The 27,710-nt window shown below is 36.7% G+C and overlaps 1 protein-coding gene across 4 annotated transcripts in view; it reads left to right on the plus strand.

The window, feature by feature from the left end:
• Positions 1-677: 677 nt before the first annotated feature.
• The window catches only part of LOC117409534 (E3 ubiquitin-protein ligase TRIM36-like), a 38,626-nt gene continuing 11,593 nt past the window's right edge, over positions 678-27,710 (plus strand). Inside the window, exons 1-8 of one of the 4 annotated variants that reach the window (XM_058992715.1) lie at positions 678-1,038; positions 7,686-7,923; positions 9,954-10,016; positions 13,523-13,866; positions 18,767-18,913; positions 19,445-19,540; positions 21,656-21,909; positions 22,884-23,002. In XM_058992715.1, coding sequence (XP_058848698.1) covers positions 976-1,038; positions 7,686-7,923; positions 9,954-10,016; positions 13,523-13,866; positions 18,767-18,913; positions 19,445-19,540; positions 21,656-21,909; positions 22,884-23,002 — 1,324 coding nt within the window. In that variant the 5' untranslated portion in view covers positions 678-975. Of the gene's footprint in view, positions 1,039-6,343; positions 6,679-7,685; positions 7,924-9,953; positions 10,017-13,522; positions 13,867-18,766; positions 18,914-19,444; positions 19,541-21,655; positions 21,910-22,883; positions 23,003-27,710 lie in introns of those variants that run through there. The other 3 variants (XM_058992723.1, XM_058992721.1, XM_058992726.1) reach the window with 3 other exon arrangements.

The raw sequence follows: 27,710 nt of genomic DNA on the forward strand, positions 1-27,710 counted from the left end.
AAATGACATTGTGAAAAACTGGAAACTAAAAAAAAAAAATTAAAAAAGTAATTCACAACACAAATTGCTTAGTATGCAATATTAAGCACGAGCTTCTAAAAACATTCTTAATAATGTTGCAATAGATGCAAAGTTCACTAGGTCGTGTTAAAACATTGCATAGTAGCCTAATCTTTTTATTGCTCAATGTGGCTTTGACGCAAGCTACAAGAATGCACAAGTTTACTATTCCCCATAGAGAACTGAAATGTGTTCGAGGGTAGAATTGGTTGTATGTACACTTTTAATATAAATTCATTCATCGTTACCGGTGTAGCATGAGATAATGCGTCTTGTACGATTTATATGTTTTAAGTTAAAAACAGCAACGGCAATGTAGAACCGATTGTCAAATTGACCAATACATCTTACATTGGACCAAATGTCTTACTTCAATTAAGTGTGTAAGGATGATTATCACTTTAACAGTTTTAATAGTTGAAATTGCTAGTCTATAGGTTTAGTAGCGTCATCTTTAAATTACGTAACATAGTGTCACTTGAGGTGAGACAAAGCGTTATTTTTGTATAGCAATACGTTTCCATGTGTTTAATGTCAGTTGCAGAGTTTGGTTTAATTTACCTTGAAAGGTAATCCACACAATTACCACAAGCTCCTCCTGGTTGCTGCTTTCTTGGATCCAGTTGATTAGATCGGACAGGCTGAAATCCACGCCCCTTTCGACTGCAGAGGTTCTTGAGCAAAATGATTCCTTTTCTAATAAAATGTTCGCGTCATGACAGCATAGCACAGTTTACCGTTATTACATCTTATAGTACATATAATAATGGACTTTCATCATCTTTAAGCGCATGAGTCCCTTGCTGCCAGTAGCACATAGGTGGAACGAGAGTTAGTGCTGAATATAGACAACACAGCAGACAGTATTTATACATTTTTACATTGCCTACTGTATAACCTTTTTTATTCTTCAAAATGTCTGAATCAGATGACATGAGTGAACTTGGTTCTATTATTGAAAGGATAACAAAAGACGAGGTAAGTGGAACTGTAAGAATTGTGTAATTACAGATAAATCCGCAATTACTTAACCAGAACGCAATATCTAATTCAATTGTCTTCTGATTCACATCTATAGGTTGACTACAAGTGTGTTTTTCTTGCTGTGGTTTGTAATAGTAAATGCAGCTGTTTTGACATGTAAGCTCGGAATTCTGCGTCCCTTCACTGTGAAATATATTTTACACCAGATTAAAACCTTTTCATTTGACACAATTGTATTTTTATTGTAGTTACTAAATATGGTCGTAATCAAAATTCACGAGGTAAGGCGCGTTCTACCTGTTGAATAATGTAATAGTCAGTTAAGCTGCTGCACGTGCATTTTTTGAGCAATTTATAGTTTAATGGTTCATTACAACAGACAACAGTTAAATTCTGAAACACCAGAAGATGTGCCGCCCATGCAATACATGCTGCAGTAGTGTAGTTCACATGATTATTAATTAAGTAATGATGTTATTCTACAGGCGAGTTCTCTCCTGTAGCCTACAGTAAGATAATAGCAAATACGCACAGTTATACATCCATATAACAAGCAGAATGCAAATTAAAAACCAAACCCATTGCAGAATGTGTCAGCTTCTCAATTTGCACACGCATGTAACGATTTTGTATAGCATCACCGATTAACATCGTATAACAAACCTAAAACAAATGCAATTACAAATGTTAGTCCTGCAGTATTTGACTGGCTCGTTTACAAAAGGTTTGTGAAAAAAAAGTACCAATTGAAGCTGGGAGAAGGAGCCACTGTGCAGGCGATTATATATATATATATATATATATATATATATATATATATATATATATATATATATATGAAGTAAAGTATATTTAAATTCAAGTATCTATTTTAAAATGCAGTAGAACTGTAATGAAGAAGACCCCATCCCAAGTTGTCAAAATGAAGAATGCACACCTGCTGTTGAATCAGGGAAGTGTTTATTTATTTTATGTGAAGAAACCAATAACTGCAGTCCTGGGCTTAGCCATAGCCAGCAGGGTGAGGATCCTCATTGTCTGGCCAATGTGTTTTCATCTTTCCACACCCTGCAGGGAGTGCACTCTCATCGACGGCCTGTCATTGTTAGGTCGTACAAGTTGGTTTCCTTTAACTTGAGACCCCTGTGATCTGGTTCACATTGGCCCTTGTCCACAATTGTGTTTGTTTATGAGTTCTCTCCAGGATAGTTATTGACTGCGATGAAAAGCCTCAGAAAGGTACCAGGGTCTTTGATGCTGTCTTACAAGGACATGGCATTGTCTCATTTAGCTAACAGTACATTAATTAGAAATCAACTTGGAAATTAGGGAGTGCAGCCCCTAAGTTTCTTTCAAGGTTTAAAATATATTGTGAATGTCCTGGAATGGAAACAAATCTGTGAAAAGAGGTGAAAGACTCCAGATCCTATTACTGCTGCACTGCTCCTCCCTGTTGCATTTCAGGAGGGGTCTACGGTAATCAGTCATGACACTCGCCACGTCACCCCCGGCCTGTACTGAGGCCAAGGAGAGAAACATCGCTAACAGTGCTTGTCCTGAGAGCCTGCAGGCTTTGGAAGGATCTTAGTATTGCACTGTAACGGGATTCAAATGCTTGCTTTATGCCCTTCTGTGTGAAGAAAACAGCTTGGGGAGTGTGATCAAAGGATGCATCTTAGTACCACATGTGTTGTGGTTTTAAGTGGTGAATTGCCATTTGTAAGGTTACATTATGTCCCTTATCTACCCTGCTTCATATAATTTGAATGTGCTCACAGGCAATTCTTGCAGGCAGTGGAGTTTTATTGAAGTGAAAGTCATAACTGTTTGGATGAACATCTTGTTGTTTGGCCATAGGTCAGCATTTGGCAAATAAAATATAAAAACATTGATACCATTCTCCTTCCAGACATTTTTGTTTTGTTTTAGGCAACTATATATATATATATATATATATATATATATATATATATATATATATATCATTCTCTGAATAAGGTCACAACCACTTTTCTTAGCTCATAGAAGTATTCTTTGAAACATGTACAGTGACTGAAAAAAAGTATTCAACCAAATTTGCTGTTTTGTGATACTAGATTATGGAACAATGTTGCCGGCTTATCCCATTTCGACAGCTTCCTTACCTAAAGTAAATAAATAATTGTTCCCTTTTTATGAGAAACACATTTTTTCTGGTAAAATGAAGAACACATTATTATTATTATTATTATTTATTTCTTAGCAGGCGCCCTTATCCAGGGCGACTTACAATCGTAAGCAAATACATTTCAAGTGTTACCATACAAGTAATACAGTAAGAGCAAGATATACAATAACTTGGTATTATTATATCTTGGTATTAAAAGAGATAATATATCATTTGGTGTGTCACTTGCAGACATCTTGCTATTTTAAAACGTTTTGCCTATTTTTCAAGAGGGAACAATTGTCTATTCAGGAATAATAAGATATTTAGCAAACAGTGGGTGTGAGTGGAGGAAAACGGGCAATAAGTGTCCCGCTCCCAAGTACCACAAACCAACAGAGTCCCTGTAAGTATATTTAAGTATACTCAAATAAGACACTTTGAACAGCTGAAAAACATATACATTAATACAGTTCTTCAACTACACAACTATTGGGTTCTTAAGCTAATTGCATGGAATCATTTAGTAAGTATATTTCATGGGGTTGGGCCTTAGTAGCAATGAGAACGTTCATGTAAGTTTGTTTTTCATCAAGAGTCTGTATGACATGAAAGGGGCCTCCTGTAAGAGGCTGCATTTGACCTGTATCCAAGCAAAATGCGAGTTCAAAGGTTTACTTAGAAGATCATATTCCACCTGTGCTGGTCAGACTGGGATCTGAAAGCAACATCCATAAGCAAGAGGATTCTGGATGGTCAGGATATTAACAAAATTGGGGCAAAAGAGATTGGGTCTTGAAATGAGCAATGAGTAAAACCAGTCTGACTTAGCTTGCAAAGTGCCGGTCCTTTATAATCTGTATTGCAGCCATAATGTACAATTACATTGCTGCATTGTGATGTCATATCATTCCAGCAACATGGTGAATTGTCTTCATTGTTTAAACAACCACGAATTGGATGAACATTCTGTAGCTAAAAGTGTTGCATATGGATGGATGTGTCGACACCTCGATTATATATCCATTTGTCATTCCTCAATTTAACACTGCACTGTTTTTTTAACTTGTTCCGGTAGACCCTAAAATCTTAAATATACAGTAGAAAGTACAAAGAACATCAGCCTTTTTATTGCTCTTATAGATATGAATGGATGAATGTTAATGATCAGGGATTTGACCATGGTATGAACATCTTACTTTCTGTGAAGACCTCTCTATGAAAACATGTAAAAGTGTAGGATTATATAATAACCAATTGTGGCAGCATGACAGAGGTTTGAGGCTCAGAGACAGTGTAAGGGGCAAAATAATGATCTTTATTAAACAAAAAATAATCAAATAAACAGGCACAAGGGCCAACAAAAAGGTTCAAACAAAATACAGAAATGTAGGCTGGGCATTCACCTTCACTACAGTTTCTTTTTAAAAAAACTAAACAGCACACCAACAAACAAAACTCACCCAAAAACTCCTCTCTCTAACAAAGGGTTTCAGCTGTCTTTTATAGTCTGTGGCTGGAGCCCAATTAACTAATAATTAACAATTATACACTTAAGGCTTCAGCCACATTCTCACATGCATTTTACAGGGAGGAATTTAACCCCCTCCCTGCCAATCCAAAACAAACCAAGAATCACAAAAACCATAATAAAAATACAACAATAACAAAACACAAATTTATAGGGGCGAGCTAGCACCCCATCACACCAATGTTATACAGAAAGAATGTTTAACAGTATCTCCGAGTCTGGATAATACAATTCTACAAATTGTATACCTGTAAGAAAAAAAAAAAAAAAAAAGCATTTTAGCATTGTGACAGGGTCCACATGAAGACCAGCTTCACTGTCTCGATTTGGAGACAACTTGAAAATCTCCTCCTGTTAGCTCTCTATTAAGACTATAAATGGTGGGAAAGTAAACCTAGGACAGGGTTTTTTTTCAATGGGAAGATTATTTAAAAATCCTTGACCGATATAGGCAAGGTGTTATTTCTGCATTACTATAATACCTCCTGTCACATGTAATTTATGCTTACAAAGGCTACTTCCTGCAACCCTATAATAAAACAAATTGTAATATCCAACTATATAGTATATTTAATATGTTTAGTATGTTTGTTTTATCCTCCTGTAAAATGAAATATCTTAAAATTAAAAAACAACAACAACAACATATTCAAATATGCAGCATGTAGAATGCACTAATTACAACAGGGGAAGAGTTTTGCTGGATCATGTGATAAAATATTTGTCTTAATATTAGCAGTGCCCTTATGTTTTTACATTTCACGTTCTCAATGTATTGTATATTTATATATTTGTATGTGTATGCATCCAACTTGATAATTGTATAGCGCTTGCAGCAATTCAAAATACAAACTTGTAGCCATCTAATAAATTCGGATGTGTGTGGCTGGAGTTCGAGGAGGTGTGACTTGAACAAGGTATAACCTGTTATTTGTCACACTGTTTTGTTATGTCACATGTAACACATCTTTACTTTATCTTCCGGTCACAGTTCAACACGGTCACTTCACTCATTTAAAACCATCATTAATTACACGAAGGTGATCCTGCGAGGTTTCTTATAAGTTATAGGCTGTACAGTATTTATGTATCTTTACTGTAGCCTGCTCGTCTTTTCAGTCTACCAGTCGTTAAATGCAGATATGACCAGCAGTTTTGCATCACCCTATATAATTAAACAATTTTGCTTTTAAAGACGAATGCAACCTGCTGCATAATGTTACGTTACATATTGAATTAAGCTTTGTAGTTTTCCATATACTTAAAGAAAAACTAACAAAAACTGAAAATACTGTACTAGTACTATTATGTAAGAACTACAGAACACAGTTGTGTAGAACGAAGTAAACACATACATCACAATGGTGGGGGTAGATTTACACGTTCCACACTGCAGTAGCAAACGATAATTGTCTCGGCCGTGGCACATTTTCTGCTATTTTTAACATCATACTTTAAATAGTAAGAGGAAAAGTTCAGTACTGTTGGACAGCTCCCAGGTCACATGCCATTTTGACGAAATCATGACGCACTGTCAAATGTTTTTAAAAAATAAATAAATAAAACACGTAAAATTACAGCACCGGTTGTGATTTTCAGAAAGCTGCATCAGTCAACTTGCTGGTTTAGGAACCCCCTTGCTTCATTACTTAGCGCTGGAGCGAGAGTGGCTGTTTCTATGGAGATTCCTAGGCGTGTCTCCACCCAGTCTGCCCGCAGTATCTGCTGCAACTGCCTGTCTCTTTAAACAGTCAGTTTGTCTTCAGTGCTGAATCACGACTGTTCGCTCGCTTCAGCCTTGGGTCTTCATCGATTATTTAATTCATTCGAGTTCTTTCTGCTGATGGGAGCGTGAATCCAGTCCTGTATATTTTGTTTGCGTTGTGAAACTTTATATGGTTTTGCCTTATTATTATCTACAATGTCGGTTGGGTCTGTACAAAGTAGCCAGTCATCGGTAAGTGACGATTATTTTTATAATCCTAAATTGACTTAGTAGGCTTGTATTGTTTGTTTTAAAAGCAGTATTGCAATAAACCGCAGGAGTGGTTTAAACATAATATGCACTGAATGTTTTTTTTTTTTTTTTTTTTTAACGCTGCTTTGAAAAAAATGTAAACATTTTTTGAAAAAGGTGTTCTTGAAAAGTTTCTGTTGACAAAAACAGTTTACCTGGATAAGTATAAAAAGGCAAAATAAGGACAACACGTTCATAGATCTAGTTTCATTTTGTATAGTCAAATCTCTGTTTGTTCTTAATTCTGTACATGGGACGCCCTTTAATCTTCATAACGCAATACTCCATTTCAACAAACCGTGAGTCACAATACATACATAAGACAAGTAAATAATGTATTTGTAATGAAACCATTATAATTGTAAAAGCCATCCTTTTGCTTTCATTTAAAGCGGTTGTTTCTGAAGCATTGTTACTATTTGGGGAAGAGCGTTTTTAAAATGACCAACACAACCAGAAAAGAACTCCCACATTGCTAAAAAGAACGTATAGTGCCAACAAGAGTATCTCTTTATTTATTTAAAGTTTATTCATTTTGTAATCCAAATAGCCAGACTTCTAAACATTCTGTTGCAACTTGTTATAAAGGTGTTGAGTATTAGTTATTTTATATACAAAAAAAACAAACAAAAAATCAACTTTGTTGTCCAGGATAGAATTTATGGACAATCCAGTAAGAAAACTTGCTGTACTGTCATAAACATTTACATAAAACAACTAAAATGTATTTTCAATATTAAGTACAGTAATAACAAAACAGCATGACAATAAAACCAATAACAATACACTTTTTCATTTACCTAAACCAAAAAAAACAAAAAAAAAACAGATTGAAAGAAAGAATTGTACATTACTGTATATAAAGACAAGTCGACTGTGTGCCAATGTAATGGCCTGGCTCTGTCTCCTGTAACAGTGTTCACTGTGCATGCTCTCCTTCTCTTCAGGTTCCCATTAAAAACATTGAGCGGGAGCTGATCTGCCCAGGGTGTAAGGAGCTCTTCACGCATCCCCTGATTCTGCCCTGTCAGCACAGTGTCTGTCACAAGTGTGTCAAAGAGGTGCTCCTTCTGACCCATGAGGACTCCTTTACAGATGCGGGCTCAGAATGCTCCAATTCGGGTAGCCCTCGCTCGCGCCTTTCATCTCCCAGCATTGACAGACTTGACCGTCTTGGTAGATCAGGTGGGTGCCAGGTTTGTATTCTTGTTAGAATACAGTGTTATAAAAAAATGTAATACAATCAAAAATCATATTATTTTGAACAGTATGTAAAAGCCTACCAGCCTGTTTCTATGTGCCATGCAGTTCTTTTAATACAACTGTTACATATTTTACTAGCTACACAGTCTTTAAGCCTTTTTCATGTCGATTATGTCCACTCCAATTTTATCCATTATTATTGTTATTATTAGGGCAGAAGGGCAGCAGTGTGGAGTAGTGGTTAGGGCTCTGGACTCTTGACCGGAGGGTTGTGGGTTCAATCCCCAGTGGGGGACACTGCTGTTGTACCCTTGAGCAAGGTACTTTACCTAGATTGCTCCAGTAAAAACCCAACTGTATAAATGGGTAATTGTATGTAAAATAATCTGATATCTGTATAATGTGAAATAATGTATAATGTGATATCTTGTAACAATTGTAAGTTGCCCTGGATAAGGGCGTCTGCTAAGAAATAAATAATAATAATAATATAAATTAGTTGCTACCCATTTGTATTCTAAAATAAACATGATCATGTTCTTTAGGTTGTTTATTTACCCTCAAAGTCTGTTTAATGTTAAATGAAGTTTGTCCTAACTGTATGTGTCTATTGCATAATAGCAAGAATGAAACTAAAACAGATTTACACTTCCCGAAAAAAAAAACTCTTGAGCATACAGTTTATCCCATTTCATGAGATTCTGAACACATTAATATGTATGTAGATCTTTCACTATATGTGTCTTGGTACAACTGCAGAACAGTGTGGGTCTGTGATAGACAGGGCAGCCTTTTACTGAGCCTTGGGTCTGCCATCACCCAACTAACCACAGCTGCAGAGTATACAGAGAAAACAAACTACACAAGCACAACCTGAATACACTCATTCTTCACATTTCAACTGTTAATAAGGCTGCCACTTATTTACTGGGAGTCTAGAGGGACCAAAATGTTTTTTTAGTGGTAGAGACTGTGTTGTTTGTTTTTCCCATTTAATGTATGTTGTTAACAATACAGGAACATGGAGTCTGCCTAGTTCAATAGATTGGATGTGAATACCTTATACCAAAAATACATTTAAAGTGCAGAATAATACTTTGGAATAACACATCTGTAGATAGTACAGTGCTAAATAAGGTCAAGGTGTGTATCAGGATGTTGAGAAGTCAGGTGCAGAAGTTAATTATGCTGGTATCTGTAAATCATTTATTGCTTGCAGTGAACAGCTTTCAGAGTATGTATAAAAAGGCAGTCCAGTCACTCTGTTTATTTCCTTGACACTTTTACATTAGTAAAGAAACTAATAAAAATAATGTTTTACAAGACATGGAAATAAATGCAAATGTAATTGTCGTACAGTAAAGTCAAAACCTAGCTGTGTTTCATCAAACAATAAAGCTGCATACATGTGCATATGACCTGGAAGGGAAGTTGTTTTAATCACAATTACTTGCCAGTGAAACAACCCACATGTTTATTTTGAGATATGGTGAAAGGTTACAAAAGTAATAGAATGGTTATATCTTTTCGCCTATGTTTACAAACTTTTTTTATATTCAGTACTTCATTGTAACCGATATAACCTTTGTTCTGATAACAAATGTCATTGATTCGAAGTTTTAGGACCTACTGAACAACCTAACAGTCTAGCTTCCATTGTTTGTTATATTATAAACGGATCTTCGTAATGACAATGAAGACATGAACATTATTAAGACTTTCTGTTTTTAAGCTTACTAAACTCTTACCATTGTAGTGTATCACAGAGACTGAGTGGAATGCTGCATGCAGTTCACCACTAACACCCTTCCTGTTTCAGATCAATGAGCACAAATGTGGCTGTTTAAAGATCACAAATGTAATCGCATGTCAATTCATTTCTATGTGAAATGTTTGCTTTCACCTTCCTTTGCTAAGTTTTATCACAGGGGGATGGGGACTCTTGTATCAGTGTGAACTGTGCTGACAGATCTGCTTGCATCTTACTCCAGCTTTCTGTCCATTGATTGCAGCCTCACTGAGAAGGTCATTTGGAAGGAGAGGTAGAATTGGGTTCCATTTATTTAGTAGCTATAGTGAGTACAGTGTTTAAAATTCCTGTAAACACCCACATGATAAACTGTGTAGATCTGTCTTCACACAACTGACACAGTAGTTTATCTCATAAAACTAACAGTGGTCAAGTAATAGAACCAAGGTGTGAACCATTAACTTCTTTTCTGGGGTATCTGTGCTCCCATTTGCAGGCTTTCGCTCCTTTAACGGAAGGCCAAAGTCTTAAATATATTTATTTATTACACTTTGTATCTTGTATGTAGTTTATGATAATGTAGTAAAATATAGTTTGCCTTCCACCTGACTAATAATAATTTCAAAGGAACTGAAGCTAATAAATCTGTTTTTAATAAATCTTAATGTGAATGCAGTGTTGGTCAGTATGCTTGTCTCAGATATTATGGGAATGGTATCTATTTTATAACCTGGCTGTTTTCAGTGAGTCCTGGGAAATATACATTAAATCCCAGGTCTGTCTCCTATGATGTGATTGTGTCACTCTTGTGATTTCTAGCAGCCAGGAAGTCATGGGGCTAGTTCCTCATATAAAGTTGCTGGTTAATCTAAATAAATCCAGGTTTCCCATGAAGTCTGTTTCACAGTTAAGAATTAGATTTGAGTAGTAGTGAAGAGCACTGCATTCAAGTAAAATTTATTAGCTTTAGGTCCATGAACATGCACATAAACAGTGTGTGCTAAAATAATCAAAGCCCATTCATTCTTAGATTGGGATGGGCATTTATAGCTTTCTGGAACATAAGGCTGCCAAGTCTTGGCTTTTTGTTATGTTTCACCAATTATAGGATGCAAACTGCTCTTCAAGTAGTGCATGGGGTCTTGACATAATTAGATTTGTACCTTTTTGTGTTTTAAACTAGTGTAAGTGCAAAGGCGGGCACATTTTCTGAGAGGAAATAATAATTGTAATGGTATAAAACTAAGAGGAAACAGTTCATGTGCAGGAGGAACAGTTACATTGTTGTTTGTTGTTCTGAGAGTCATTTACTAGTTTTATACAGTTCAACTTATTTTATTCCTTAATTTCATATAAAATAGGGCCCTGTGATTCTAACTTTATAATATTATAGAAATAATCATTCACAACTAAACTGGTTTAAAGTTATCTCAGTGGCTTGATTTGTGCAAAATAAATACCTTGAGGCTTATTAAGACGGCAAAGTAGTGGCAGTTCAAAATAAATCAATTGCCATAGTGTGAAACCTCAGATGCAAAGTCTGACTCTAGTTAGGATTTCTGCAATAGCTGCCTGGAAACAGCAGGCAAAACATGATGAGATTATGTTCTGTAATTACGCACTGTCTAATGGCTTAAATAACACAATAGGTTTAAAGGTTTTTGCTAATGCTTTTTTTACTTAGAGACTGAAGGTAGGCAGCACTAATCCCAGAACATTATTTCAAGGAGTTTAGAAAAGGCGTTCAAAATGAATATACGTACCGTGTATCTTAAAATGCCCCAACCGTCTCAAAACCTTCCTTACTGTTTTGGTTATTATATAGTGCCTATTAGGTACGCAGGATGCCAAATATTCATTACTTCTAATGCTCTACATAGGGACTGCTGCCATGCGTTTCCATGTTTGTGTATCTGATTTGAACTCTTTCTTTGCACTGCAAAGCACCACTGAATCTAGATGCACCAGAAAGCCCTAGCACAGTGTGATGCAAGCAGTATCAGCCAATTTCCTGCGCTGCATACCCAAGAGACTAAGTACACTCTATTGTTTGTTCATCTGTTAATTACATATGGCATTATTTCAACTTGACCACTACAGAGTCATTACCCATGGCACACATACGTTCACATGCGCACTTGCTTGAGTTGTGGTGTTTGTGTTCACAGCATGTTTGCGTTGTGATATTGTGCAGTGCTAGTTTTCTGTTTCCTGCTTTTGTGCTTGGTTAGACCTCCATTTATTTGATGGTTTTGTGCTGCTCAGTCCTGTTTGCTCAACCCTCGTGCTTTCAGTGCCATTTACCGATAACATGTATCCTGTATTTCTTTTATTTGGGACTGTTTTTACTTTTGAAGTGTGTGTCTTACTGTGTGTGGAGACTGCATTTTCTCATTCGATATTTACAGAAACTTTGAGTGTATGTTTGTTACAATGAACTGGACAGTTGCAATGGGAGGGTTAAATACAGCTCAAGGCCTCTATCTTTTCACGATGGAGAACTAGAGCTGATGGTTGGCTGTAAAATGGCAGAATCAATGATTTATCAGTATTTTGAAAAGACATGATATTGGGTATATGATGCATCAGATCATATTTATCTCTGATTGCTACTACACCAGAAAAAATACCAGACCACTCTGTTGCACATCTTTAAGGTCCAACCCGGAACATATTTACCAGTTTTGAGATAACCAAAAGCTTGCATGAATGCATGCATGAATGAGAAAGCTTGATTGACCAGAACAGTGTGAAGGGAGTTATTTCCAAGCTGGATTTTCACCAAGTATTTAGGGTGTGGCCACACCCTGTAATTATTTATAATATTAATTTGGTTTAATGCAGTGTTGAGGAGAAAGAAAGTGAAAAAGATCTTTCTAAAGTTAACACTGTGACATACCACAGCATAGCTTGTGTGCATGGTGGTCCCCAGGAGATGAGGGATTTCAAAGTTCTATATATAGATTAAGACTTAAACATGTGCTGTTCTCCTGAGCATTATGTTGTTTGAGCTATGTTTCTGCTTGCGTTTGAAATACTAAATGCAAGTTACAAGTTTTGCAAGAAGCATATAATCTGATTGTTTAGAAACAGAAAGAGTTTAATGCGTGAAATATAAAGTGGTATTGTTTTATTATAAATCCTGAACTGTCACGAAACATATATATTTAGATACATATCTAGATTTGTGAATTTGCTTGCTCACAGTAGAATGTGCATTTCAGTCATATTTTATTTTCTAACAGGTAGTTTGGTATGACGTGTTTTAGTGACAGACTTAAATGTCTTTTGAATGCCACAGGATTAATAATGCGGTTAAAAAAAACACAAACCTAAAAGTTGTAAAAATACAAAAAAGGATGCATTTAAAACCTGAAAAGTATAATGGAAGTAGGTTTGTAATAAAAAGATGATTCCCTAGTTACTTAACATACAGTACATGTTAACGTCAAGTCAAACTTTACCTTGTTTTGTTTATATGGGGGTGGTTAAAGTTATATCACACCCTTTTGGAAACAGAGCCTCTTAAGTCTTTACTATAGTTATACATGTAGTTATTTCCCTTTTAATTTGCATTCCAAGCCAAGTGGGGAGATGAAACTTGGAAATTCACAATGGTAGAAGTCTGGGAGGCTTTTTGAAATAAATAAACAGAACGGCAACACCTCCCATGAAGTCCAGATCACTGTGACTACCTGAAACACTATTTTTCATCTTGTAAAAACCTGTGTGAAAGAGTTTGTAAGCTGAGGTGCCTGGGAATGAGGTTTCTCTGTTTGTGCCACACGTTTTCTATACTTTGATTGTTCTTTTGCTATTGTGCTAAATTAGGATCAAGTACCCCTACTGGAAAGAAGCGCAACTCCCTGATTCCTCGGGTTACCAACTTCCCCTGCCCGGGATGCCAGCATGATATTGATCTAGGGGAGCGTGGGATCAGCGGACTCTTCCGAAACTTCACTTTGGAGAACATTGTTGAGAGGTACAGGCAAGCAGCTAGGGCAGCTGTGGCGATCATGTGCAACCTGTGCAAGCCTCCTCCTGTCGAAGCCACCAAAAGCTGTATGGACTGCAAGGCCAGCTACTGCAACGAGTGTTTCAAGATGCACCATCCCTGGGGGACCCCAAAAGCCCAGCATGAGTATGTGGGACCAACCACCAACTTTAGACCAAAGGTATGGAGTTCAGGCTTGGTATTCACTGCAGAGGAATGCCATGCATGCACTGCACATGTATACTGTAGGTGGCACATGGTCAGTGCATGTGGGTTACTTGCACCAGTATTGATACCAAAAGTACTGCCACAAAAGAACTGCAGCTATGCAGTATGGGAAGGTGATAGGAACATTTTTTGAAGTGGAGAGATACTTGTCTCCAGAAAGCCTTATCTGTGTCCAACACTAAACACAAACTATTTATGTTAAAAAAGCTATAGCTAGTAGCCATAGAAACTTACTCCCCCCTCCCCAGAAAGGGTCTCATTAAACAGTGAATTGAATGTTTGGGTTTTGTTTCAGAAATTTCCTAAAAGTACTCTTCATGGAGTTGACGTGTTATGGCTTCAAAATAACTGCTTGAATAAAAAAAACAGGCATCACAGAGCATGCTATACATGTATTGCCACAAAATACAGAAGTAAACACAAAATAAGTAGTAGTATCTGCTGTTATTTTCAGTGTTTATACTGTAGGATAAAAACACTGATCAGAACAATTTATGTTAAACAACGGTTTTACTTGTTTTGACGGTATTTATCTGTGTTTAACGGTTAAAACCTATTCAGATACCCAAGTAGATGTCCAGTGACGAGCTAACCAAAATCAGGACTTGATCTGAACTTGTCCCTGTAGCACATTAAGCTCCTTGGCAAACAAAGTGAATTAAACCTCTACTCAGTGGTTCAGATAAGCTGCGTACCTTCTGTTTTTATGCATTAAAAAAATAAGAAATACACACCAAATTTAAACTAAATGCGTAAAAATATGCATAGCAATTTTGCTGCACAGCTTGTCTGCCTTCCCTCCCTCCTCCCCTAAAAATTCCACTAACAACTACATCTCCCAGAAAACAATGTCTTCAGTTACTAGGAAACTGTACACAAGAAAAAACAACCCAACAAACATTATCCAATTTCTGGCTAGCCCTGTTGTCTTTGCAGCCAATCACAGTAAGAATAAGAAAAATTCGAAGCTACACAGGTTGAAGCATAAACACCCCAGTCCAGCTACAAATCCAACTGGAACCTGTCAGAGGCAACCACTAAAAAAAGGTGCTTATAATATTAAATGGACTGTTTCATAACTTATTAATGCATTGCCTTATTTTATTTATCTTTATGGCTTTATATTCAGTTTAACATGTTCGCTGAGTGTAATGAATGTTAAAATATAAGTAACATACTTAATTTGTCAAGTCAGTGTGATACCTCGAAAAAATGCGCTGAGCCGATAAATAACCTTGTAGAACACACATGTGGTTATACAGTAGTTCAAAGTAATATTGCAGTTAAAATGGAAGGCTCTTTTTTAATGCCTACCCTATGACCACTAAAGATTGTACAGTATTTATCGAGATTACTCATGACTTCAAGGTAATGTTTCATTTTACCACCTAAAATACGTTTTACTCTCTGTGTTAAAATTAGAGGGCCAGTTACTCCCAGACCCCCAGAAATTTACATTGATGCATTTATTGGCATGATAATAGAATTAGGGGAACATTGTCAGAGGCAGTTCGCTTTTGTGAAAAAAGTTACGTGCTTTCATTAGTGACTTCTAGTGTAATAAAATACCCTTCCATTATGTAGCTATGGGATATCAGTCCCAAGATAACAGATATCGCCATCTGTTTATTGCCCAGAGCAGACATCCGTAACAAGTTTGCATATGATTTTTCATCACATTCTTTGTTTGTTTTTTTTGTGCTTGGTGGCTTGCTTTCTCAAATGTCTTTTCTAAAACCTCTTGTCTACAAATGATTTATTTGAAACTAAATTTCCCAGACACATACATACAGTATTCTTCATAAAGAAATCATGGTATGTAATTTTTTTTTTTTTTTGGGGGGGGGGGGGGGGGGTCGGGTAACAACAATGACGAGACTATTTAAAATAATAGTAATTGCATTTTAAAATTCTTAATATTGAATAAATCTCTTTTTAAATGGCATTTACATATTTAAACAGTATAAACAAATGAGATATGTATCATGTATCCATATTTATACTTTTCAAATTGTATAATGAAGTAGAATTCAATACCTATCATGAGAAGACATATAAAACAAGTGATCATATCATCAGGATGATGAATGGCTGTTAGGTTCTCCCCTCATGCCAATACTACATGTACTTAGTGCAGCTGTATAGCCTGCATGGAACAGATGTTGCAGACAGATTGTTGTGCTGCACAGAGCTTCAGATAATGGTTTTACTGCCTCTGGTAATGTCATACCTGACTCTGAAAGCCTTCCCAAAGTAACACTGGGTTAATTGTATATCTACAATTGTGTGTATGTATACATTATGCAAAATAGAGAACTACTTTTATATGGTGACTTCTTCCAAACAAAACACTTTGCGGAAATAGAAAACTGTTTTTTTTTTTTTTTTATATATATATTTAATTATTCAGGCTAGATGAAACAAAATGAAGCCTCGCCTTCTTTACAATTTTCCACCAGAGAAGACTGTCCAAGGCTAAGATTAACTTGTTTGGTCTTTCAATTTGTTTAAAAAAAAGAAACAAATGTGAGAAACTTTTTAATAACATTTTCACAAAAAAATGAAGGTTTCATATTCTGTACAAGCCTTGACAACTAATTTGCGGAGTGTATATTCCCACATTAGATGTGTACATTATTTATCAAAGGTTATTGAAAGTATCAACATCCGAGAAGGAGATGTTGTTACTTACATATATATGTATGTCACTCTTTCACATTTACATATGTACTGTACCAGGGATGTGTGATATGATTTATTTGTTTATTTTGGCCATTCCGTAATGCAGTAATGGAAGAAAATACTAAAACATCCATTTATGAAACAATATTTTGCTCTCCAGTATGTTTTAATCAACTCCTCAGGAATGTCACCTTTAAGTGTTCTTGATGGCAATCGCTCATCCACACCATTCCACGGCAATAGCTTCTGGATTCTCAGTTTGGTTCTTTACAAATGCATCAGGAAATAACCTGTTTACTTCACATTTTGAAAGAGATTGCATACCTAATGTAAATTGATTATAAAAATGTATATAAAATGACAGATTTCCAAACTAAAAATGAGCTTGGACAAACCACAGTTAAGAGTATGTGTCTAGGTTTTGAACAGCCATCTCCCATGAGAACTTGTAGATATTAATAATGTCTGTTCAGTGGGCAGTCGGTTCTAAGGGCAATGCTTGAAAGGCAGAAGCTTCTGATCAGTTTTTAGCTGTGGGGGAGGGGGGGGGGTAATCTTGTCTACAGCACCTGTCTATTCCTGATTTAATCATGCCTGCTTGTATGCTATATCCGGGTTACTGTACCATGTACCATGTACTCCCTTCAGACCTGGCTGAGCCAGTGGTCTGTCTCAAGGACCAAATAGAAATGAAAATCACAGTTTGAAATAAAGCCTTGCAATGCTGTAAAACGAAATATCTACCAACAGGAATTTGGCACCAGGGTATGTATGTGCAGCATAATTGAAGTAATTAAAAGGGACAGCCTGTTGTTGATGGCCAGTCTGCCTTGGCATTTAATACCCTATTCTGTTTCTATACAAGAGACCCATTTTTGTTTAACTGTGGCTGCACAATGTGCAGCAAGGGATCTAGCCAAACACCAAGATCATTATTTATATCGACTTGATGTAGGCTTGTCAGCTGCAGTAATTATTTTTATCCCATTGAGGGCCAAAATCCTTGCATTTTATAATGTTACTTTTAAATATAAAATTGAGTGGCGTGTTGGAAAAACATGATAACCCTTCTGCTTGGATAGGAGGATCACCAAAACCCTTTTTTAAGTGTGCATCAGATTTGACTGGAATTAAACTGCAGGACAGGCTAGAATACTATTGTTGATTAGTTTATATAAAAGGGTAGTTAGCAAATGAATAATAAATCGGAGGTTTAAAATGGGGAACACAAAAAAGGAGTGCAGATCTCTGAGGGCTGCTGTTACCAGAGAGTTTAGGTGTGAGACCATTTACCGCCTACGCCCTGACAACCATAAAATAATCAGGCTGCACAAAGCAGTGGATGTGTGCCAAACATAGTCCTTCAGCCTGTCAGACAAGAGTATTAGCTGAGCAGATTATTAAGGAGACCTGCAGCCATTAATAATAAAGACTGTTTCGTAGGTTTTTTGTGGACTTGTGATTGGTGGTGGTGGGGTGGGGGCGGGTGATTTATTTTTAAAAACATAAATATTAAAAGTGGTGACACCATGCACTGGAGCAAAAGCTTAGTACATGTGGCTCATAGTCTTATGATTATAGGGTTATGATAGATTATACAAATGGGATGATCTTTAATCAAAGTAGGACGAAAATGAAACAATTCTAATAATAATAAATATATATATAAAAAATAAAAAAAATAAACGTGTCTTAGTAAGCCATTATAGAAACATTAAAAAACTATCAAAAGTCTTTTAATGGTAAACTGTATCTTGGAGTTTGGTTGTTGGCTTCACATACAGGTTAATAGGAAAAAAAAACTAAAGTGAATAATTTTTTTGTTTTTGTTTTTTGTGTAATAATAAAAAAATTAAAAAAGCATTTGGGTGCTTAAGTTCAGTAAATCCTGTGAATTCTGCGCCATTACCCGGGACTCTTGGAAACCAGATGATTTTCAGGTTATTATTTATTATTTGAATACAGGTAAAATACATTTTAAATAAAATAAAATACTTTGGGAGAAATGTATCAAGGTCTTTACATCAAAATGCAATGCATGATCGTAATATTAAAGACCATGATAAATCAGGACTGATGTGATCATTACAGAATAAATGCCTATATGTAGTAAATCTTTTGAAGAAGTTAAACCATAGACACCCTGTGAAAATGCAAGCTGATTTTTGCAGGTGTTGATGTGCCCGGAACATGAAATGGAGAAAGTCAACATGTACTGTGAAGTTTGCAGGAGGCCCGTTTGCCACCTTTGCAAACTTGGTGGTTCTCATGCCAACCACAAAGTGACATCTATGAGCAGCGCCTACAAACTACTTAAGGTTGGTTTCATCTTACAGAGTCCTTAACTGCTTATGTTGCACGATGACATTTCAAATTATTTAACATAATACAATTAATCTGATTATAAATATTTGCAGTCAAATCCCGAGCACATAATAGCCTTTTCCATTTGCTACATGTTTACATATAGTATTTACAGTTGCTGAACAATGTTAACCCCTGATGGGTTTTTGGATTTCAGAGTTCAATAGCATATGAAAAGTTCCTGTTCTGTAACTTAATCTGTTCCTTTTTCTAGACAATTAAGCTCCTGAATATTTAATAGCTTGGTGTGTTAGGCATACAAAAAAATATTATAATAATAAAATGCTTAAGCTACCCAGTCTCCCTGCTCCCCTAGATGATCATGTTTCATGCATTGGCTGCATCCAGATAGTGGGTATTCATCTCCTGCAAGATATTGAGTTCTGCTTGACAATATGGATCTGCTCTGACTGTATGCAGTCCGAATGAAGCAGTGGGGTTTCCACTGTCATGTTACATGTACTACTTTGTTGTTATGCCAACAGGAAAAACTATCCAGGAGTATCCATTACCTCATCAGTAAGGAGGACCAAGTGAAGACTCAGATCTCCGAGCTGGATGAATTGATTACTCATACCCAGGTAGGATGAATATAGACCGGATTCTGCAGTGTTCCTGAGACTAGGATTACATGAACATGTTTAGCTGGTTCCACTGACCCTGATAATCAAGATTAGGTAGTCCAAGTTTATTGCTAATTAATGTCTGGGAAACCAGCTGTTAATATTTCTGGATACTATGCTAGACATGGATAAAGGGTGCTTTATTTCCAGCAGTGCAATTGCAGATAAAGATTTGGTCAAATAAAGATAAACTGGGAGGGGGTGAATTTATTTATTATGATTTCTTGTTTTTGTTGTTAGGAAAGCTCCCTTTCATTTCATAATATGTACAGAAGTATAAATAGTGTTTTTCTTAATATTTCAAAACTTGTTTCGGAAGATTAGATAGAATAATGACCAAGTACATATTTGAATTACCATGTTATGGATTTTTCCAGTCCTGTGTAGTGGAAATTCCATCTATACTCCTGTATTTGCACCTCTAAAAGAGGAAATATGCTGTACAGTGTAAGTAACCAAATTTATGGAAAGCAAGTTACTATAAACCAGGTCTTATGAACTGGCTTGTTTGTTTCGTAATGGCTTGACTAAAGATATATGCAAATAACCTCACAGGAGAATGTTAGGTATATGTGTATACTTAGATAAGTATATTCAGTACAGTCAAAGTTGGTTACTGTGGGTGTTAAACAGATATTTCCATGCAGTATGAAATATTAAAGTAGATTGTCAGATACCAAAAAGCATCTCTTATAGGGCTAGTGGTACAGAAATACTGTGCTATACTTACTGTGCCGTGCTTTTGCCAGCTCTTTTAACTGGTGTGTTTTGATATTTTTAGTTTCCACCCCTGGTTCTGTCCAGTGATGATGCCGCTTTGTCTAATACATTGTACAAAACAGGCTTTTATGTACTTCAAAGCTTTAATCCCTGGCACCTGTTGTATGAATCATCAATTCTAAAACTTGATTTCAAATGACAATTAAATGGCTTGCACATCTCCCTGCTGCAGTTACACATGTGCTGTAAACTGGAATATTTAGTTTTAGATGATGATAATATCACAACAATAATGACAACTTCGGTTTAGTGCATCAATTGACCAATTATTGGATTTCAAACACCGTCTTCTCTTTAGATCTATACTTTAAAAAAAAATAACAAAGTTGTCTATGTGCATTGTTTACATGAATGAACATTATTGTACAAGTGTTAATGTGATAAATTGGGAATGTGATAAATTATTTTACATTGTGTGGCTTATTTCCAAGCTTGACAAAACAGTGTAAAGCCACATGAAGGTTCTCTGTGTAATAGGATAGTAAAGCTACACAGTGGTTCACCTCCGGATGCTCCGATGCCATCATAATGGATGCATTCTCGGATGCTAATTCATTATTTAGTTTGTGCCACCACAAAATCTTCAAACGTTGGAGTGGAACTCAGAGAAAGCTAAACCATGTGAGCCTGAATTGTTTTCATTAACAATTAAGAAGCATGAATTTGGTGCCTCACTAATTTGGACACTTCGAGCAAGTTCTTGAGGGCATTCAAAACTAGGTCAGTGGTACTCAACTCTGGTCCTCCAAGTTATACATTATTTAGTTATTCCTATAAAGTTCAAGTAAATAATGTATGACCTGTCTAGAACTGAATGGCCATTGAAAAGTAGAGTACCACTGATCTAGGTCACATTGACAGTGGCTTTAAGAGATAAGTACAAGGCACATGGAGTGTACAAAGAGAGAATAGTTGGAACCCCTGTAATCTGAAATGACATATAATCAGAACCATGCTGTCATAATGAATCGCATACTGATAGCAGCTGTCGAAATAAAACTTCAATATCAGAACTGATAACCGTTTATAACATTTATAACTGTGTTGTATTTTAAATGGGTTATTGCTTATTTTTTAATTAAATATAAGAATTAAAAAAACAAAAAACAAACAACACATAAAACCAATAATAGACAGGGTATTTTTAGTATGGTACATTTTACAGTCATTACCCAGAACAAATTACTAATCTGAACACGGTCCGATAGTAACAGGTTCGAATTATCTTACAATATTTCAGTTAACAAAAGTGTGTATAGTTTGTTCCTAAGTCTGTGTGTTGTTTGGTGGCAGCATAATGGAGAAACATCTACAAGGGAAGCCAATCTTCATTTTGAAACGCTCTTCAACATCCTGGAAGAAAGGAAGACTGAGATGCTCCGGACCATTGAGGTGAACCAGACCACCCGTCTGGAGAAGCTGAAGAGTCAGAGGGAGGAGTACCAGGGCATGCTGGAGAACAGCGGGCTGGTGGGCTACGCCCAGGAGGTGCTGAAAGAGACCGATCAGTCCTGCTTCGTCCAGACTGCAAAGCAGCTGTACCCTAGGTAGGGGAAGAAATACGATCCGCAGGTTTGCATTAGAATGCTGTAAACTTTGTGGTGCACTTGGGGGCCAAACATTCTTCCCTCCGAATGCCTGCTAATCCTCTAGATTTTGAGATTTGCTCATGAGTAGTGGTGATTCTAAAAGTGTTACAGAACTCCAGTACCCTGTGTTGTCCGTATCACAACAATACAAAACATCAGTGCTAGACCGATGTTTTGCATTCGGTCTAGCACTGCCCTTAGACATCTCCTTAATGATTTACTTCTTTTAGGGTTTGAAGGTACAAAAGTACAAAAAGCTTTTGAATATAAAATTCCATTGTCATTATTGTTACTGTCTGTCCCCTAATGTGACAGTCTAGCAGCATCACCCTTGATTTTGTCTAGTTTTCTATGGTGTATACCTGCTTCTGCTTTCATGATTGCAATATACTGGTAAATCAAATAAAAAAATGTAGTAATAAAAAGCTCAGACCGTGGCTGCATATAGGTGTACAAATAAATTTTTTGTGCCCTGGTCTGGGGATTTTTATATTGTCATTAATTTGTTGCAGCAGATGCATGAGGTTGGACTGGTGGCATTTTTATATTTTGTTTGTCAATTCTGAAAGTATAACTGTCAAATATTGGTGTTAAAGGGTTAATACTACTGTGTTTGTGTACCTATAACAAAACTGTGGGGTCTAGTTTAATGATCTAAACTGTGGCAGATCTACATACTGTCTTTCTTTAACTTGATATAAATCCCATTTGAGTTGTCTCACAGGGTTTAATTATCAGCCCACTTTAAATACATAGACAACAAATAGTGTAATAAGGTTCATGTTACACCGGGCTTATGAGCTGACAGGTGACAGTTTTTATATCCTCCACTGTTTCGATCATTGGGGAAGACCCTCATGTTGTCTTACCTATTTGTTTTGTCCCAGCACAAATAAAACCTGCTAATAAAATGTTCATCTCCTCCTGTTCAGAATCCAGAAAGCCACAGAGGCTCTAAGGTCATTCCACCCAGCTGCCGATCCCTCCTTTGGTGATTTTGCCGTTGATGTTTCCAAGGAAGAAGTTCTCCTAAAGGAGTTGGGCTTCAGCAGTAAGTGTCTCTACAACTCCTTTCTCTCTCTTTCTCTGTTTCCTTGGTTCTCTGCAGTGACCTTAAATAATCTTCTTTACTCTGACCTCCTGCTGTTAGGCATTTTTTACTTAGTCACCAAATCCCTTTGAGTCTGTGTGTCTGCACTGCTGGGAGAATTTTAATTAAAGTGAGGTGAAAAGCTATTTACTTGCTTAAAGCCAGAATTTCAGAGGTACTCATCTTAATGGCTGCTTTAAGGCATGGTGCTCATTCATTTCTATCTAGCAGTTCGTGCCCATCTTTGGTAAAACTTTTTTATGTCAGAGATGCTGAGCCTAGTAAATGAAAATGTACAAAAGAAAAAGCTAATGAGGTCATGCTTCCCTAAGAAGTAAGGCATGCAACACATTCTGCCATGTTTTATGCCTTGATTTATTTTAATGTCATTGTCCTAAAACCATTCCACTTTTAGACTTCATGAGACTTCTGTGTCTTACATTATGAGCCTGTAGAAATACATTTCTAAAACTGCATTCTTGAAAAACAAATTTTGCTGAGCTCCCTGAATCTCTAGAATATAATGTATTTGTTTGCACTGAAAACAATAGAACATTGGTCACCTTACTAATTTTGAGTTTACTGAAAACAAAAATGAATGAAAAGTTATATCATACTTTTAGAGCTTCTTAATTCATATCAGAAAGTCGCTGTGTGGTTAAATATTCTGTGCTTTGCATCTAATAGCCACTCATTCCCAGCACACGCCATCACTGTTTGCAAACAACGTAAATGAATTCACCTGACAAATTCCATGTAAAACTAGGCACTAAAGTCTCAAATCAAAAATTGCCTACCATCAAACAGGCAGCTATATCAGACTGATATGACAGAAGGACTGACTGATAGCAAAAACAACAAAAAGAACGACAGAATAACTTAATACCACTTCATTTACCAAATCAAAAACAATTTATTACGGATGTGATAAAACACATTAACAATGTGCTGTGCAGCGTCAACCTAGAAATCTGTCTGTGTGAACTTCATTCCATTATGAACCTACACAAAGGGGAATACACACAGATATGTTTTTGTGTAAAAGAGAAAAGATAAAAAAAATACATGATCTGAAGCACAATCTCGTAAATGCATCGTTGTATTACAGTCTTAATAAAAGTGTGAATGCAGTGAAAGTGAAACATAACGTTTCTGTTTTGCAAAACAAATAATACAAATAATACTAAATTTACTATTTAAGAACACAGTATATATATATATATATATATACAGTTCCGGCAATGTCTAAATCAGATTGGCAGATTTTACCTGAATTGAAGTCAAAGTAGATGCTATAAATCGGAGATGAAAGTAACTTTCATTTCTTACCTGCATAGTGTTATTTTCAGGTACATGTTAAAAAGTGGTACTTGGCACACTGTGCATTTCTAAACAACTTATGCTAAGTCAGCAGGGAAGCGCCCATTCAAATGTGGTACATTATGCTGTTTTTGGTCTTTTACATCTTTTTTTTAATAGAATTTATCATATTTTCCACCATTAATAAAATAGTATGAGCATATTTGTCATATGCAATACATTGGGTCTTGTACATTTTTTTTTTTTTTTACTTGTGCAACTTTGTTGTGGACTTCTCGTGAATTGTTTTGTTTCTTTTTAGAGAAATTAATGTATAATTAATGGTGAATGTACCTCTTTTTGACAATAGGAAAACACCCATCAGATCGCAATTGATTGCACCTGTACCAAAATCTGACAGCGCATCACTTGCAATCTGACAGTGTACCACTTTCTGATATGACACGAGTCAAGTTTTGGTGCACATACCACACACATTCTCTCGACGTACCACTTTCTAACACTACACCAGCTCTATAATCCAGATCATGGCTTTTATCAAAGTGAAAAACAACGTCCACAAACTTGAACTTAAAGCTTATCTATAAACTTCAGGTACATTCAAACAGTGTTCCATTTCCAAAAGAAAAGAAGACAGTGACAGACAAGTTGAAAAAGGCATGCAAATAGAATAATCTAGCTAGAAAAAATAAATCGAAAATCGGACTCGGACCCTGATGACTTGGACCCGGACTCAATACTCGGTACTCGGACTCGAGGTTTGAGGACTCGACTACAAGTCTGGGAGGAAGTAACAAAGACAAATGGTTCGACCTACAACCAATAAAAATAATAATAATAAAAAACATACGACATTGAATTTATTTAGAAAATAAAAAATAGAATTAACCAAACCCTCCAAATTAGGAAATAGTACTAAGCACTAAGAAGGTTCAAGCTATAAAAACAAGACTGTCATTAACAGGAGTTTGGATTCTGGATTAGTACCTCCCAGCTTCCATTCCTTCTGCTAGGCAACCCTGTCTGCTATTCTGGGAATTGTACCAGTTTCCCAAAATTAATTTTAAAACAAACGAAAAAAAGGCCACTGATCAAATGGCATTTTCTTTTCAGATTATGTCTTTCTTTTTATTTAGCAAAATGAATTATTTCATAGTGATGTTGAGAACTGGCAGGCACATGGACACCCATTCTCTTGTACCTGAAAGCATTTTATTATTTTGTCCCGATCAAAGAAAGACAGAGGAAGGGGAAAATGAAGATCAGTCTCTTTTGTTACAGCATGGGAACTTTGAAGTCAACAAAAGACACAAGGGATTCAGAAAAACAATGCTTGTCAGTTTGAATACTTTTCAGTTTTGTTATTGGTCACAAATGTGAAGGGATCCAAAACAGTTGGGTATATTGTACTCACAGAAGTTGGTCTGAAGTTAGATACATTTACAATGGCCCTTACAGTGTGACTTTTGAAGACTTTTTAAAATGAATGTTACCCCCCTCCACCACCCCTTTTGAAAGATCTGCAACAAAAGGGACTACCCCCATTACCATTTTAACTGCTCTGAACCACTGAAACGCTGCTCGTGGGGTTTTAAGATGATTCCAGCGCTGTCAGGAATTGTCTGAACAGTGGCTTCCTGGGAAATTCAATGGAGAATTTAGCGAATTTTGAATATAATTGAAAATTGTGACAGAATGGAAACTTGAACCAGTCTTACCAATTGTAGTCTTTGTTTGTTTGTGTATTGTGCTAACAATCAGCTCTGTAGCCTCCTGTAGGTTTAGCGGGCAGTATTTTAATGTGCAGATAAATATTTTTTCAATCCATGGTGACCGTTTAGGGGGATTTCAATTCTGGAACTGGGTGTTCTTATTCACCACAACAACTGGCTATTTTTTAAAATTATGATATACAGTACTATGCAGAAGTTTTAGGCAGGTGTGAAAAAATGCTGTAAAATAAGAATGCTTTCAAAAATAGACATGTTAATAGATTATATTTATCAATTAACTAAATGCAAAGTGAGTGAACAGAAGAAAAATCTAAATCAAATCCATATTTGGTGTGACCACCCTTTGCCTTCAAAACAGCATCAATTCTTCTAGGTACACTTGCACCAAGTCAGGGATTTTGTAGGCATATAGTCAGGTGTGTGATTAAACAATTATACCAAACAGGTGCTAATGATCATCAATTCAATATGTAGGTTGAAACACAATCATTAACTGAAACAGAAACAGCTGTGTAGGAGGAATAAAACTGGGTGAGGAACAGCCAAACTCAGCTAACAAGGTGAGGTTGCTGAAGACAGTTTACTGTCAAAAGTCATACACCATGGCAAGACTGAGCACAGCAACAAGACACAAGGTAGTTATACGGCATCAGCAAGGTCTCTCCCAGGCAGAAATTTCAAGGCAGACAGGGGTTTCCAGATGTGCTGTCCAAGCTCTTTTGAAGAAGCACAAAGAAACGGGCAACGTTGAGGACCGTAGACGCAGTGGTCGGCCAAGGAAACTTACTGCAGCAGATGAAAGACACATCATGCTTAGTTCCCTTCGCAATCGGAAGATGTCCAGCAGTGCCATCAGCTCAGAATTGGCAGAAAACAGTGGGACCCTGGTACACCCATCTACTGTCCGGAGAAGTCTGGTCAGAAGTGGCCTTCATGGAAGACTTGCGGCCAAAAAGCCATACCTCCGACGTGGAAACAAGGCCAAGCGACTCAACTATGCACGAAAACACAGGAACTGGGGTGCAGAAAAATGGCAGCAGGTGCTCTGGACTGATGAGTCAAAATGTGAAATATTTGGCTGTAGCAGAAGGCTGTTTGCCGAAGGGCTGGAGAGCGGTACACGAATGAGTGTCTGCAGGCAGCAGTGAAGCATGGTGGAGGTTCCTTGCAAGTTTGGGGCTGCATTTCTGCAAATGGAGTTGGGGATTTGGTCAGAATTAATGGTCTCCTCAATGCTGACAAGTACAGGCAGATACTTATCCATCATGCAATACCATCAGGGAGGCATCTGATTGGCCCCAAATTTATTCTGCAGCATGACAACGACCCCAAACATACAGCGAAAGTCATTAAGAACTATCTTCAGCGTAAAGAAGAACAAGGAGTCCTGGAAGTGATGGTATGGCCCCCACAGAGCCCTGATCTCAACACCATCGAGTCTGTCTGGGATTACATGAAGAGAGAGAAGCAACTGAGGCTGCCTAAATCCACAGAAGAACTGTGGTTAGTTCGCCAAGATGTTTGGGCCAACCTACCTGCCGAGTTCCTTCAAAAACTGTGTGCAAGTGTACCTAGAAGAATTGATGCTGTTTTGAAGGCAAAGGGTGGTCACACCA

Source organism: Acipenser ruthenus, chromosome 2, assembly GCF_902713425.1.
Source record: "Acipenser ruthenus chromosome 2, fAciRut3.2 maternal haplotype, whole genome shotgun sequence".
In the NCBI taxonomy this organism is placed as follows: Eukaryota; Metazoa; Chordata; class Actinopteri; order Acipenseriformes; family Acipenseridae; genus Acipenser; species Acipenser ruthenus.